Source organism: Anser brachyrhynchus, assembly GCF_964034855.1.
Source record: "Anser brachyrhynchus genome assembly, chromosome: 5".
NCBI classification, from domain to species: domain Eukaryota; kingdom Metazoa; phylum Chordata; class Aves; order Anseriformes; family Anatidae; genus Anser; species Anser brachyrhynchus.
The window spans coordinates 27,901,488-27,918,670 of NC_137699.1; the positions used below are offsets into that span (position 1 = coordinate 27,901,488).

A 17,183-nucleotide genomic window follows, 5' to 3' on the forward strand; every position below is an offset into this window, starting at 1 on the left:
TGGTGTATCATTTCAATTAATTCAGTTTCTCCAAATTAATATTACCACAGAAAAATGGCTAGTTTTCGAATAATATTCAGGTTGTATAAATTTTAAACTAAACAAAATGCAGACAAACACCAGAAACTGAAGGAAAATAAACACTATGCTTTTCCTTGAGACTATGCAATTTTCTTAGTTGAAAATTATACCTACTGGAAAATTGATGCAGTACAGCTTCACTGTAAAATATCCTGGTGAATCAGTTTTCCAGCTGTAGTGATCAAGCTATGATACAAATATTTTAATCATTTCAAAAAAATGTATGTTTAGTTGAAAGAATACATTATAGTTTTTATGTTATAAAAGAGTCAAGATTTGGTTCAAGAAACAAAAATCTGCACACAAAGCTCTGGGAATAGCATCATATCTATCAAATCCCTGAAACGATTTTTGTTGTTGTTGTTGTTAAAACATTTATTGGTTTATCCTGTGCACTTTTCAACAAGAAGTTAACTTCTAGAACACTTATGAAGAGTTATAAGTCTTTCCAGCTTATAGCATTTCTCTTTCCAGGAAAACTAAATTTCCTGTTTTCAGGCTAAGCGTATCTCAGTTTTGTTTTCTCTTACTGGACTCTTTTCCTTCCTTTTTCTCTCTGATAAAAAACTTTTCTAGTAGTCATTTCCTGAACTACTGTCTAAATCCTGCAAATTATTTGTCAGGAAAGTGTTTTTCATATACCTTCTCCTCGCCTCAATGAAGTATTTAAATTCCATTAAAATTTTTATAGTTTGCTTTTTTTATTCTTCTTTGTTTTGTAGAGGTATCATCTCTGATGCTACTCAGCATTGTAGCATTTAAGCAACTAATTTCTTCTGTTTTTTCTGAAGAAAAACCAACAGATTCCTGATTAATACAAGTCTTTTGCTCTCAGAAAGATAGATTTAAACATTATTATTTTGTTACTCTTGGGATTTCCAGAAGGTGTTCCACTGTCCTAATCCACTTAATCTCTGCTTTCAATTCCAGTTGAAGTTTTCCATTATTTTAAGAATAATGTGTCTGTCAGTGACTTGTATCAAATTAGAATTCAAATTCTGTTAAGTCTGTATGTTGTTTCTGAGTCCAGTTTGAAAGAATTATTTGTTTAATTTTAGACACGAATGCCTCAGAGGTAACATGTAATGCTAAAGAACATACGTGCCCTTTGGTTCATGCATTTGCATCAGTGATGAAGGCTTTTGCAGTCACAACTCATGTAACAATTCTGCTGAAGGTATATTGAGACAGAGTAAGTTCCAGTGTCTCTCTACTTTTGCCTCTTTACTTAGGGTAAATAGCTTTCGTTGGAAAAATAAGGAAATAGGTACACAGAACAGATCTAAGAAACAATACAATACTGTTTTAGTAGGATTACTGCTGAGCATCACACTTTGTAACCTGTAATTTTTTCTTTTATTCTTTTGAAATTATTTAGGAAGATTTGAATGCTCCATCCTCTGGATTCCCTTTTCTTAAAATGCTCTTTAGAAAATGGTTAGAAAATGGTGTTTATATGGTTATAATGCAGTGTCTAATTGATTCCTTGTTAAGGTAGTATCTGTGGCTTCAACTTAATGAATTTTCTTAGGTGATTAAACTGATGTATTCACTGAAGTTATACATGGAAGTAACCCAGTCATCTATCCCTCATTGACTATTGCTGAACTGTGTCCACTCATGTTTTAGATTTTGAATTTGCTGGAACTTCTTTCACTTAATACTTGGGTGTTTGATCAAGTCAGATATCATGGTTTGGAAATTTTATCATAGACTACACTTGAACTTCTGCTTGATTCGTTTTTTCTACTCTGATTGTACATTATAGCAACACTTAATAATCTTTTCCACCCTTCATGTTTGCTTTCACTAAATATTTGTAGACCTTAATTGGAGTTTTTCTTTCAATCTTTTTGCATATAGACTGTAGTATTTTTTAAATAAACTTTGTTTTGGGTGGTGTTGCAATCATGTACATCACTGAAGTGGCAGATTTTGCTGTTTCTAAAGCTAAGTGAAACCTACACATTGCCCTATTTTTAGGCTGAGTTTTGGGGCTAAAGCTTCTTTTTCAAGAGTGAAAAAATGACTGGCTTTTTGCCAGTTCTAAGAGCTGACTAGTTATTTCTCTGAAACAAATTAATGCATATTTATACAGAATTAATACATGAACAGAAAACCTTAAAACTATAGTCTCTCTTCAACTCTTCTATGTAACGTACAAGTTCTACTAATTTCTGCTGTTCAGCATTGGTGGTTCCTGGGATGAGAAAAACAGGATATAGAGCCCTTTTGGATTTCTTTGTCTCTGGAGAATTTTGTTTCCTGTAGACTTACTAGTCTAGCTGGAACTTGTGGGTTTTTCTCAATTAATAGCTTGTCACCTTGTTAAGACAGCTTAATACTTTCACCAGAAATATTTAGTGTCTTTATTTCTCTTCCTTGATGTTTTCCTTACAAATGAGGGTGGGTTTTTTTTTATTTAACTCTGTCTATTCAGACACAGTATTGGGCAACTGAGCTTAGGTGCATGCAGTTTCTAGGTTATTCTGAATTACCCTTTCATCATCCACATACATTATATAGAAATATTGCTGTCTGATTGTTTTCTTACGTTAATCTTCTTAGAGCTGTGATTTTGTAGTTGCTGTTCTCTGAGTGTGAGCTCATTGCTGTAGTAGTGAGCTGCTTAGCCTTTTCTGCAAGAGTCCAGATTTATCTAAATTTTAAATATAGAGAGGAAGAACTAATTTTTTGCCCATGCCTAAGAATCTCTGCCTTACTGGTTGTTAAAAGCTACCACTTCTCTCAGTGATCCACTTATATGCTGCTAGTATAAAAATCAATCTACTGAAGAAGTTTGCCCACAGCGAGTTTTATTAAAGAGATTGCTACACACCTGATGGTCTGCTACTTCAAGAATAGCAGAAGTTAAGTGCAAGGGCAGGGAGGCACTTTTAGAAACAATTTTGCTATATCTATATTAATGAAAAGGAGCCTACATTACAAGAGCTTTGTTTTAAGAGCAGTTAGGAAGTAGGAGGACAGAATTTGTATATACAATACGAAGTTGCGTTAATGTGAAAGCATTTCTCAGTTGCAGCTGAGGAGTGTTAATAAATCACTGAACTGGTTTAGCTATGGTATGAAAGATAATGTGCCGTCTTTTAAAACTGGAAGAAACTAGTGTTTTGGATACAAACATCTTTATAGAAAAGATCCTAAGAATAGTGAAATAAGAGGAAAACATACTCAACTTTCTTACTTGTTATATTGCTATGTTTTCTTATTATCAGTAGTAGATATTGTAAACTATTGGTTAAAATCAAATTCTAAAGAAAAAATAAATTTTATATTTAAAATTCCTCATTAACAGTAGATTAGGAATTCTGCTGTCTTTCATTACAGGGTTCTGTGCAGCAGTAGTCTCAAAAAAGTACTTTTTTAAACATTAAATTGATGTTGTGATAGGAGATCACAACAGCCACAGTCCGTCTTTGAGAGTTCTTATGAGACAATTGAATTATGCCTTTAGATCTTACTGTTCAAAATGCTGAAGTCAAATAATAGGTTATTTACTGAATGTATTCTTAAAATAACTCTATGGATTACAGAGCATTAAAACCAAAACAAGTTTGTACTAAGAGTGTCCATCTTCTCTAAGAAGCTTTTTAATCCAATGCTGTCCATGAGAATTTTGGAGAGTAAAAACAAAACGAAACAACAACAACAAAAAAAACCAATGTAATTTGTGCCAGAAGTTAAATAATCCTATACAGGAAATTATTACACAGAGTGCACAGTTGGTCACTGGCTTTCAAAATCTGTTCAGTTGTTCAGTTCCTATGAGTACATCACCCAGGTGTGCCTAAATCAGCAACTGGTCAGGCTCTAGATGCATGAATTGCATTACTGGATCTCACTGAAGAATTGTTTCTATAAGTTTTTAGGTTATAAGTATCTGAAAGGAGTTGTTACTACCATGCTTTATCATTTACTTGGGCAGTGAGGATATTATGTAAGGGAATCTTAAGAGAAAGTGAAGTACTTTTTGTAGTTCTGGTAATGGGTATATTCTTGAAAATCCTCAGTAGTCCATCCTTTGTACTGTAGAAGGTGTATTTTAGGAGGGATTTATTAAAATCTTCAACACTGATGATTTTAGATCTAAAATTGTTTGGAAGAGATACGTGGCAGAAACTCACTAGAGTTCAGTAGGCAATATTTATTATTCAGGGAAGGTAGCAAATGATAGGAAGCAATAGACAATGTTGCTGTCGTTCTCAAAAGAAAAGAGTTTCACATCTCAATCTCGGTACCAAATGCTTTAGAGTTAAAGCACTGCAAAATGATTTTTTTGGAGAAGTAAAATTGCGAGTAAAGACTCCAAGTCATTTCACTGCCAAGGAGACCAGGCAAGTTCTTAGGAAAAAGCAACATTAATTTCTGGCTGGTGGCTTCATTCTCTGTGTGCGCTGATGAGGATCTGTAAATAATAGGTTCTCTTCCTGTGGTACTAAATCAAAACTTAGCAAAAGTGATGGTTTTGTTTCTGGTTTTGGTTCTAAACTTTATTGCTTAAAATACTTTTTTTTTTAAACTATAAAGAATCCAAGGTCAACACTAGTTTTGTATGAAAATAAGTTAACTGTACCCTGACTCCTCTTTGGTATAGGTAAATAGTCTAGAAGTTAGTACACATGTACTACACAGGGTAAATTTTTATGAGACAGAGCTCCCTAGTTATTGTAGCGTTAGTAAAAGCTCATTATGTTGTCAGCTGCGGTAATTGTAGAATTCTTAGTGGTATTGATTAGAATTATTTCTGCTCATTTCTCTCATTTCTACTGCATGGTTCCGTAATCTGCTAAGAAGAATTTTTTTTCACTTCTCCAGTTTTGTTCCACTTTAATTTTTAAAGAATGTTGCAAAAATTGTGACAGATAACATAGATTCTTATATTTTGTGTTTAGTTTGAAGTAATGGGGGGAAAAATAATAGAAAAATAATAAATATATAACATTTTAGCAGTGATTTTGGAATAGCAGAGTGGTGTCACTACCTTTACCAGCATTTCTTCCTCTTCTATACTACTTGTATTAAACAGCTAGCGAATGATTCTTACATGAAATGGAGTTAAGGTGGGAAGCACAGAAGTTCATCAAAAAATAGGGCTGAAAAAAGGAAATAGCCACCTAGCCCTGCTTTGGAACCAAGTGCATGGACTTGTTTCCAACTCTCATTTTCACAAGCTAGTATTTATATCCTCTCCTTCTTGCAAATACTTTACCTTTTGGCACTGGCTTCACACACATACATTATACAGTTGTAACATGCTGCATCTGGTGGGCTGCATAAGTCTTCATTAAGCCTAAATGCCTTCCTCATAGTGCAGAAAAGCATTTCGTAAGTGTTTTCTTTGCAGGGTTAACTGTTTCTAACAATTAATATTCTGTTGGTTTCACCACAGTGTGTGAGGGTGAGTCATAAAATCAAGATCCATTTGGATGGCATAAATATTTTATATATATTTACTGTCAGAGAATTTTGTTTAGCATTCAGGATTAAAAAATTATTGTTAATAACACTAAATATATATTAGACGTTATGTATAGAAATTGCTTATTTTTTGATTGCTCAGTTACAACAATTTCTTTGACATTTGTATTACATAAATGGGGCAGGTGAGTCACTGATCTATGAAGTTCATGTAAATCAAGTACAACCAGATACAAACCTACTGAGGTACAGATACAAGTTGCAAATGCCACAATGTTGGTTTTTCTACTATATTGATTTAACTTTTCCTTTTCTTTATTGTATATAAAAATGTGAAGCATCTTCCCCCAGATGTTTTGCAATCTGTAAGTAAAAATGAAGCTGAGTGTTATGAAGTAAATCTGTTGAGCAGTTATATTTCAACTGATGAAAACAAGGTCTCTAAGGAAAGTTACAATAAATACTACTGGGTTAGATCTTTATTATCTAATGCATACCTAGGTAATTCTTTGTTTACAAAAATAGCTATCATTGGACTCCAACAAATATATTAATGGCTCAGTCATGTATAAGTCATTGAAGTACTGTCAGAGGTACCTCTGTCAACCAGTTGCTTTTCATGTTTGTATGCACAGTGGAGTTGTACTGATAAAATCATTTGCTGATATTGGTTTATAAACACGGATGTGGAATTAGCTCCAGGCTTCTGAGTCTCTTGCCGTAGGCATTAGGTACCAATAAATGGTGTGATGGGTCCCAGTGAAGAGAGTGAGGGAATTTGAAGGCAAGTTGTAGGCACAGGGAATCATGGATACAGGGAGAAACAGAAGACAAAGAGTCTGTATTTGATCTAATCTAACAGCAGTTATTGCTGTGACACTTTTGTTCCTCACAAAGATAATTTCAGTAGGGTCATTCTGTGAAGTCTGGGACTTCGCTGGCAGCAGAGTCACTGTGAATATGCTGAGAAAGCAAGCAAACTTCAAATCAGCATTCCTGTGCTGCTGAACTGTTGTCAGTGGAAATGTTACTGATATACCAGCAGATACACCAGTTGGTAGATTTAATTTTTAGTTGGCTACACTAATCAGGGTTTCATCCACCTTTGTCTTTATATAGATTTGAGGTGGGAGAGGAAAAGGAAAAGGAACATGTAATCATGTCACTTATGGGAGAAATATATATCAAGCCGGACATTGATAAAGGGAGGAGTTGATAGAACAATCCACCCTAGTAAGTTTAGACATGGCCTGTTTTATGTGCAGTAAATTTATAAAAGCCTGTGAGAGCTCTCAGGATGTGTCTTTATTGATATGACAGAAGCCTAGGTGGTTACTTAATGAGGAGGAACAACACACACATGTGGGGCAGCATTGGGCTGATGTCCACCTAGCACCATTCAGTGAGCCCAAACTTAGTGATAGGTGCTTACTTAAGACTTTCATCAGACACTCTCCACTACTCTGGGACCATATAGCAGTCGATGGGTTTTTACAGACCCACATAAGTAACACTCATGGATGTTTTATTGTTGAGGAAATGATGGTTGTCAGGCTGCTACTTTTAAAGCGTGTGTGGCCAGGTTCATTGCTGTGGGTGTGCATTTCGTCAAAAGCTCTGGAATGACAGCAAACACCTACGTCTGGGATCCGCCTTGTGCAGAAGGAACTCTTCACTGCCTTCTGGATGCAAGCCATTGTTGACTTACATGGAACTGTGACAGCTAATTTGACATCAAGAAGCCAATAATCATAGTTGTGTATGTATGAAAGGACAGCCGTTGCTTGGTGTATCTCAGTGGGTAACTCATCCACAGTCTGTGAATAATATAATTACAAGTGATAGCACCCCAGTGTACTCCTGGACCTAACCAATCACTATGTATACTTCACTTACACTGTGAAACACATGCACCAGATCTCGTGCATCTCGTGTGTGTTTCTGAATTCCAACTTCTCTTTGGTCATGTTAGCATATTCTTCCCTTCTTGCATCATAAATTCTGGTATTTTCAGTGTGAGTAATGACAAACTGCCAGTTTGTATAAGGACATTAAAGGCCTATTTTCACCTGTATAGTATGGCTATATGAGGATAAGGGGATAGTCTTCTAGCAGAACCTCTTAGAACTCCTTATAGACCTTGACACGGCAGTAGCAGGGCTGAGGATTCTTGAACTATCAGCCCTGGGTTTACCACCTTTTTGCCTCTGATATCAGAGGGATCTGGATAGGCTTGGCTGCTGGGCTGAGGCGAATGGGATGAGGTTTAGCAAGGCCAAGTACTGGGTCCTGCACTTTGGCCACAATAACTCCATGCAGCGCTATAGGCTTGGGGCAGAGTGGCTAGAAGACTGTGATGAGGAAAGGGACCTGGGAGTGTCGATCGATGCTCGACTGAATGTGAGCCGGCAGTGTGCTCAGGTGGCCAAGAAGGCCAATGGCATCCTGGCCTGTATCAGGAATAGCGTAGCCAGCAGGAGCAGGGAGGTGATCGTCCCCCTGTACTCTGCCCTGCTGAGGCCGCACCTCGAGTACTGTGTTCAGCTTTGGGCCCCTCACTACAAGAAGGACATCAAGGAGCTTGTCCAGAGAAGGGCAACAAAACTGGTGAGGGGTCTGGAACACAAGTCCTGTGAGGAGCGGCTGAGGGAACTGGGGTTGTTTAGTCTGGAGAACAGAAGGCTCAGGGGAGACCTCATTGCACTCTACAGCTTCCTGAAGGGAGGTTGTGATGAGGAGGGGGTCGGCCTCTTCTCTCAGATAACTAATGATAGGACTCGAGAGAATGGCCATAAGTTGCACCTGGGGAGATTTAGATTAGATATCAGGGAAAACTTTTTCTCTCAAAGAGTGGTCAGGCACTGGAACAGCCTGCCCAGTGAGGTCCGGTGGAGTTGCTCCACTCCCAGTGGAGTCACTGTCCGTCACAGTGTTGCAAGAAGCGCCTGGACAAGGTGCTACGAGATATGATTTAGTATCTTAGTGGGTAGTATCGGTGATAAGAGTACGATTGGACTAGATGATCTTGTAGGTCCTTTCCAACCTTGTGTTTCTGTGATTCTATGATTGTTCTCAAAGGTGCTCTGTCAAATTGCTATCATAGGTGGTTTGAATTTTGGTGTTAATCTTTATTGGGAATACTCTTGTAACACAGTAGAGATGCAACAATTAATGTTTTCAGGTATCTCGCACTGAAAAAAAATACTTGAAGACCTTCAGTACATACTTCTGTATGGAGGAAGTAGCAAAGATGGCTTATATTCCTAGAAAGTTACTAACTTTGCTGGCAAGTTGAGAGACTTTACAAACCTGCTTGGCTTTGGTTGCTGTTCAGCAGTATTTGATAGATTTTAACCATTTTTCAAACTAACTGAGCAATCAGCCAAAGAAAGTTGATTTTGGAGGGTTAGAGAGAATGGTTCCTGTCAAGCCTTCTGCCCACAGAAAAGACATAGAATATTATCATACAAGATCCTGGGTGCATACAATAAGAAAAAAATCAAGGAAAGACAGCATGATGGTGAGAACAAGTGACTAAAAACTGATGTTTATTCAGTAACTTTCCGATATATTGAGAGAAACCAACTGCTGTAACCTTTATTTGTTATTGTACTAAGAGAAGATATAGATAACTGGTTTCCAGGCTAGAAGCTGTAATCAGTCTAGCTCCATGTAAGCTCTATTTTCTCACCTGCAAAATAAGAGTAGGGAAGTAGAGAATAAGCTGAAATAGCTGACTTGTGAATCGAAATTACAGGCACACGCGTTATCTCCAGCAGAGGTACAGTGATAACCTTGAAGATAGTATCTCATCTGCAAGCTGAGCGAGGCAATTTTTGTTCTTAATGTATACACCTCTTCTACACCTCGTTGACAGACGTGACTGAAATTTCTGTTGCATATTTGACTGGTCTGTCTCTGTAGTTCTTTGTCCAGTCTTCTGAGGTTTGACTTTGTGTTTTGCAAGTTCTGCTGGAGAGGATATACAGGTATTTCCTTGTTTATGCGTTTTCAAGACTTCTACATTCAGTGTAAAGCTCAAATACACAATAATATGTTATCTGTGCTGATTCTATAGTCTGTTAAGTATAAATTGTCTGCAAATCTGTTCATTAACTTGCATAAATAGCTTTACAATGTGCTATACAAAGTCATAGATTTGAACTTTCCCAACAGAAATAATATTTCCAAACAGAGGCAATCTCCATCATCTTAATTTGATCAAATGTATTATGACTTCCTCAGTCTCATATTTGCATTTTAGTTCAAAAGATAAAACTATATTACTTCCCCCAAACTGCTGAAGGGTATATAAAATGTCTCAGATCGTTACTTAGATCATTATTAATAAGAGGTCAAACTTGGCCATGTTTAATATCTAAAAGAGAAAGATAAGGAGTTTCTGAGCATTTCAAGAGTCCTAAGTCTTTTAATTAGATTGGTCTGCAGTAGGTATATCCTCCAGCAGCTGCCTGGGAGGGCTTCCACATAATGTAATTTATATGAAAGAAAAGAAAGGCAGTGAAGCAGCAGAGAACTCTGTGAAACCAATTGGCAGCGAGCCATCTGTTAAGCAACCACAGCTACGTCAGAGACATCTAAAAATATATCCGTTGGATTGGGAACATAATGCCCTAACTCCAGTAAAAAGGCACTTTGAATACTATCAAAAATATGTTTTACAATATATTGTGTTTATTCATATACCAATGAAATATAAAAGAAATGGTCTCACAGACGTCGTTATTAAATCCTGAATAGTAGTATTTCAAAATTTTTATTTAATTGTTAGCCTCCGTTTCTCTCTGGATTAGAAGCTACCATTTTATTGCTTCAATTTTCATTTTCTCTCTCCCTGGTCCCCCCCATAGCCTGGCACTTGTATCGTATCCTGTCTTCCTTTTTACTTTTCCTGAGGTTTCCCCTCATTTATTGTCTGTCCAAGCCACCTTGTGCAGTCTTATTTCCAGCCCACTCACCTCATTTACTTGCCCTCACTGTACTCTGTGAACTGCCAGTTTTGTGGCTCCATGCAGCATTTCTCTGCTACAGGTTTCTGAGTTTCATCTCAAACAGGGAAAAGCCATAAGGTTGATGCCAATGGTCATGAAATTTTGGCATGTCTTAAAACTGAAAAATATCAGATATAATGACTTGAAATGAAATCATATCTATTGGTAAGTCTGTCACACTCTGAAAATATCTGACTACATTTATATTAGAATGCTTCAGTTTTATCTGTTACTCTAATGTGCGTACTAGTTTTTCTGCTAACCCCAGTTATCTGCCAAAACCCCAGTATCCTCTAATCCTAAGTGAGTAAAGAAAACTGAGCTGTGCTATTAGGGGTTGGCTTCAATAAGCTAGGTACTCAGTTGATGATTTTTTTCGTAACTGTCATTGAAGGCATCTAAAATTGCTCATAAAGCAAAGTTTGACAATCTTAACTCAGTCTTGCTGAAGTATTGGTAAAGCGTGAAGGATGTGTGTGAAGAATCCTGTGTGCGGATGCCGGTGCTGGGTGGTTAGCTCCCAGGCAGGACACAGATGAACATAGCCTTTTGGCATCTCTCTTCCACCCTTCCTTCAGTCCTGAAAGAAGCATTAGAAAGCCTGCCCAGCAGCACTTCGCTGCACTGTTAGGTGGAACCACTATTTCTTACGGAGAGGCACACAGTATCTGCACGTCGCTGCAACACCTTTAATTTCCTTCGTGCCCGTAAATAAAGCCAGAGTGGGCTTCCCAGTGTGATGGTGATTCCAGCTCCTGTACATCACACATTTTAAGTCGTGTTGTTTAAGGACATCCAAAAAGTGGAGTCTCCAGTGCCTGATTGCAAGGGCAGATGTCACTGTAAAAGATGTTTACGTAGCAGGAGCCATTTTGGCTGCATCCGCCCGAAGACTGCAGGAAGCATTCCCCTGTCTGTAGAAGACTGCCCGCAGGAATGAATACAAGCATGTATATTTTGAAAGAAGTATTTTTAGAAACTTATGTTGAGGGCTGCTGCTTGGACTTTCTGCCCTTTCAGATTTTGCTGTTGCTCAGTTTATACATTTTTAATAATCACATTGCCTGCTAGCAGTGACATTTTGTGAAGGTCATTTTTCTTGTGAAGTTAGAGAATGGACTAGAATTTCATTGAAGGACTCCCGGAGCTGCAGGATCATTGTTTGTGCAACTCTTTTGCATCTTCTACTACCTTTGAAGCCTGTTTAGAATTTTAACTAATGATATCTTCAAAGTGTCACTGTGCTCAAGGGCAACAAATAAATCTCAAAATGCACTTTATATTTAAAACGAGTTTTGAATAGCTTTGAAGCATGGCATTAGCTGAAAATAAAAGGCATTGATATATACTTACTCTGTGTGCACATACAGAGACTTCTATGTTTCATCAACTTTTTCATTGTCAGCAAAGTGTCCATACACCACTGCAGTGCATTTTTCTTCAGAATTTTTAATGTGCAATTGATACCTCAGCAGGTGCCTTTTGGCATTCTCTCTCAATGCAGAGGTTTAACTTTTGTTTATATCATTTCTAGTCTGCTTATTCTCTTTTCCCTTTTGTAGAAATACTGACACATGTATATGCCTTTTCTGGCTCTGAGTAGAGGGTGGCAGATACTAAAACCAACATGATATGCTGGAAATAAGAGACTGTGGTGTTAGCTGCTGAATTAAAATTGTTTGGTTTTGTATAAAAAGTTTGCTTAGTGATAAAAGACGTGATGGTTTACTTGGTAGTTATGTCTGATGTCTTCTGATGCTGACATATTCCTCTAAAACATATTAAGTGTTAGTGGCAATGTTTGAGAATATGGCTGGTGAAATACCTGTAGTGGTTTGTTTTGTTTTGTTTTCTGTTTTGTTTACTGCTTTCTGTGAAGTGTTCTCTCTGTATAGCTAGTCTTGGACTCCTGGATACTTCAAGTAGGGATATCATTGCGTTAACTCTGTCATTTTCCTTCTCTATGACATGGTTTTTCTATTTGTAAACTTGGAGTTTATAAAAGTACAAAGATCCGATTTGTAATTTAATCTTTCCCACCAAATTATTTGTCTGTTTTTCTTCTATTATATTCCTTTACTGTATCAAACTCCCAGGAAAATTTAGCTTATTCAGCGTGTCTTTACATTTAAGATTTGATTTTCTATTTCTGTTTTGATAGCTGTGCTATCAAAGGATAGTAGTTTGGCTGGATGTTTTACAACAGATTTCACAGTTTTATGAGCATTGCTAACATTTCAGTTGTGCCAAATAATGTAGAATCGTGATTCAGAACATGAATCAAGGTGATGCACTGAAATGCAACCACTGTGAGAGAATTGGAGAGCGGTTAGGATTGTAACCTTCCTTTAAGGTGTTAGGTCCTAACTAAAGTTGGAGATTGGGAGACTAGAACTGATTGGGCATTTATGAAAATCTCTGTTACGAAGGAAGGACAGAAGTTTGTGAATATCCTTGGAAAATCATTTCCCAACTGATACCCTGTCTGGGTAAAGGACTGAAAAGACAAGCATTTTCAGACTATGCTTCCAGGCTTCTAGATGCCCACTGCATAGGGACCGCTTGGCTAGAAGCCACCAGCCTGTTTGGAATCGCTGTTTTGCCGACATGATCAAAAGGGAAGGCCTCAGCCTCTGGCTGTTATCATTACCATTTTACTGTTTTCCTGCCTGCCTGCTACATGGGCTTCCCTTGGCAATTTTTTTTTTCTATCTTCTGCACAGACCAATTCACCCTTCTTGTGCCTGCGAAAATCTCAACTGGAAAATGTGAATGAGATTGAGGAGGAAGAGCAGACCATTACATGCAGTCTTCTTTTTGCTTATTCCCAAACATTCCTTCCTTTCTGTTAGAGGGAGTTATTATTTATGTGGTGGTGGTTAGTTTTTCCTACACATATAGGATCCTGACTTCTAAAATTTTCTGTAGGAGTCTTTACAATAAATACAGCTAACAGTGCTTCTTCCTACCTCCTTGACTTTCCTTATTTTACAAAACCAAGAGAAAATTCTTCAACATATTCCAGTGCTGAGAGTTTAGCAAGGACATATTTTGGTTCTGAAACAAACAAACAAAAAAGATTTTCTTTCTTGAATTTCAGCTTGTTTCATGTTTTTCTAGTCCTTGTTGCTTTTCACTCACTTGCTATTTAATCTTTGATTACAGGCCACTAAAGAAGTAATAGAGCGAGAAGCCCCAGGGATGGCCCTGGCAATGCTGATGGGATCACTTAATGTAACTCCTTTGGGCATGCTCTCTAGGTAAGAATATTTCCTTCAGAACACGAAGTGAGCTATTTCCTTAGAAATATGCAAGGTAGGGGAATGACTGTACAGAAATAACTGAAGATTGCTAGTGTTATCAAGACTATAACTCTTAACTTCAGAGAAGTGGCCAAATTCCAAGAACAGTAATTGCATTCTCTCATTTTATTCCCTTTGTAGTCTCCATTAGGCACTGTATCTTCCTGTATTTTCTTTGCCAGGCTATTTGTAATACTGATGCATGCTGTTGAACAGCTGTCTTTTCACTCTAGAGCTGTGACATTGTTCACCAACTGCTAAAATGCTTGTTTAGCAAAAAAAAAGGGAAAAAAAAGAAAAAAAAAAAAGAAAAAACTTGATAAATACATATGTATTGTTGTGTTATTGCTTTTATTGCAGTACTAGCAAAAGCTCTCTGAATAAGTGAAAAGGTATTTTATCACATGCTTTCAGATCTAGTACATTAACTCCTAGATTTTGATATTTCCTGTTAAATAGTTAGCAACTGATACTCTCCCTGCTGGTGTTTCTTGCTTATCATTGACACCTCTTGTTATCCTGTATTTCCTTCTGGAGTTAATTTTTATTTTATTCCTTCAAGATCTTTAGAATTGTGTATCATTTATCTATGATAGATTTAGTAATATCAATGCATTTCATAAGTGAGTTTATGATCATGTGTCATTTCAAGGTAACTAAGAAGCAATGGCTATTACGGTTTTTCTTTTCTCATTGCATAATGAGGGTATAACAATAATTATGTAAGTTATAAACAAAGCAGAAACTTCAAATTTGTTTGAAATTTTGTATTCAGATACTTGGATTTTTAAAAGACATTTAGATTTGAGTTTTAGTAGTTCAACAAAGTATTTCAAAACTTTCTGTATCACTTTGTGTATCTGAAAGGGCAGCATTACCAAGGTAACATCTTCAGATTCTGTCCAAACTAGCAAGTACTTTCATTTTTTTATCTGATGAAATTTTTAACATTGTAAGTCGTATATTTTGAAGTATTTTAGCTGTTCTGTTTCTGATCAAGAGAAAGATATCCATTTAGGTGACACTGAATAACCAACATTGGTTTAGGATGTGTTGTGATCAGGATGGCTGAAAGGATGTTTTAATGATAGTGGAAGCAGAATGCTGGATAGCAACCTAACTCTTCTATAGACGGACCAAGAGAATATTCCTTAACCTACAGCCACTTTCAGTAGTCATTGACAACCATTACGGGACATAACGTCTCTGTGTATCTATACTGAAAATGTTTTACAAATAGACTTCGTGCAGTCATACTAGGCCTTAAAAATTTCCCAGTGAAAACCTTTATTTCAGGCCTATATGTAATCAGCATGCAAAGGGCTAGTATTTGTATAACATTCAGAGCATAAAGTTAAGTACACAAAAATTTAAAAAATTACATCATTATGGTTTCTTGCACAATCTTCATTCTGCAGGAATGCACGTGTCCTGTGATTAAGTTTTTTATAGAATTCCTCTGCAGTTGTTCAAGATGGAAGGGGGTAAATTCACTTTTTTGTTTTTGTGGTTGTCCTCTGTGTAATCCCGTATCATTTGGGGTACTCTTTATTCAGGATCTTCTCTGAATGCAGACACTTCCTGTGGGATTTTTCTTACATCATTTTGTACTCTAAGACATAAATTAGCTGTAAATTGCTATATTTTCTTAGGAAATTCTGCAAATTGAGGTAGTTTTGATATCCCCCTTTTACAATATGAACTAAGCTACATATTAAGAGTGGTCAAAAACATACACTAATTTTAGGCACACACTTTGAGAAATGTAAATCTTAATTTTTCAGAGTGTTTAGCTTTAAATGTCTCTTGTCTCAAGCTTAGCTCTCATTGACTTAATTTTGAAATTAAGTTCTTATGGATGCTCCTGCACGTAAGTTACTCCAAAAAAAAAAAGAAAAGAAAAAAAAAGGCAGAACTTTATTATGCAACATTAAGCTGACACTTCTGTAAATCACCTGCAGTTTGGGAAATGTTAGATCAATCATGTTGAATTTTTTCACTTGAACTTTCAGAAATTTGTATAAGGTATAGGCTGTTTTTCCTGACTGTAGACCAACATTAGAAACTGGTAGAAAGTGCTGGGTTATTTTGCAGACTTGATTCACAGATACTGACAAAGGGAGAGTCTCTGAGACTTATAACTGGATACATCAGGGAGTATCTTGGAGGGTCATAGACCTTTCAGTGTTTCCTCTTTCTCTGTGACCTTCCAACTGTTCTTGTCCTAGAGTTAACCTCCTCACAGGATTTCTTACCCAAGTCAACTACCTGTGCTGTTGCAGTCTTTAAAAAGCCTCAGTACCCCTTGCCCATCAAAACTTCTTCCCAGGGAGATGTGTTTTTTTGTTGTTGTTGGTTTTTTTGTGTTTTTTTTTTTCCCAAAGAAATCATGTTCCTCTATTCTATCTCTGCATTAGACCTGTATTTTCTTCCCACATTCATTTTTTCTGTCTTTCTCCCTCATCTTGTTTTTCCTACAGGTCCTTTGCTTCTATTCATACTTTTTTTTTTCTCAGACTTCTCAGAATTTTCTTATAATTTCTGTCCAGTGCACCACTAGGCTGAGGATAACAGGGGATCCACAGCATCTCTCTCGATTGTTCCCCATTTTGAGGAAGATCATTAATTTATCTCTCACATTACCCAAAACGCACACACCCTTGGTGTGTTTCTATGTTGTTGAGCGCACACTATTTTTTGCAAGCCATGCAGTTCTTAAGTATTTTTACTTACTCTTGCATGCTGTCATGAGAAATCATTGGCAGCCCCATTTCTGTCTTAAGCCACTAGACATCACTGTAATTCCTCAGTGGATATTTCCTGTTTCCCTTATTTTGAGTCTGTCATAAAGTGTAGTTTAACTACTGCAACAAATGTAAATGAGCACATTTTTTTAACTTGAGTTCCTCATCTTTGTTTTGTGGTAGAGTTACATTCAGTGACCTGGAATTCTTTCTTAACTTAGAGTGTATAATGTGTAAGAAGCATGTACAGGGGAACAGAGGCTTGGAGTCAGGCAATATTCAAGCTGACAGTTGAAAATAAGACTTCTCTTCAGGTTGGTTTGACTATGATACCAGAGGTTCATTTTGTGGCAGAAAAATCATCTCTGTGCTATTTAATTGTAAGCATTATGACAGCTGTCGCTAGAATCCTTGCTATCCTGCTCGAAAATGCCATGCTGCCAATAAATGATAATAATCAGTAGGAATTATTTGTATAAGAAGAAATCCAGGGAAATTGGCTACTCTGAAATTTTGGTAATACTCTATCTTTTTTTTTTTCTATTCTGTCTTCAATTATGTCTCATGTTTTTAGATAAAGAGACTGTTACACAGTTTCTCTCAAC

At 36.8% G+C, this 17,183-nt stretch overlaps 1 protein-coding gene across 32 annotated transcripts in view; it reads left to right on the forward strand.

Moving 5' to 3' along the window:
* Positions 1-17,183, forward strand: part of GPHN (gephyrin) — a 285,375-nt gene that overhangs the window by 155,407 nt on the left and 112,785 nt on the right. For all 32 annotated transcript variants that reach the window (XR_013952182.1, XR_013952183.1, XM_080595302.1 and 29 more), the window contains one exon: positions 13,698-13,792. Coding sequence is in view for 30 of the 32 variants with exons in the window: in XM_080595302.1 (XP_080451428.1) it covers positions 13,698-13,792 (95 nt within the window). In the remaining 2 variants the exon portion in view is untranslated. The remainder of the gene's footprint in view (positions 1-13,697; positions 13,793-17,183) is intronic.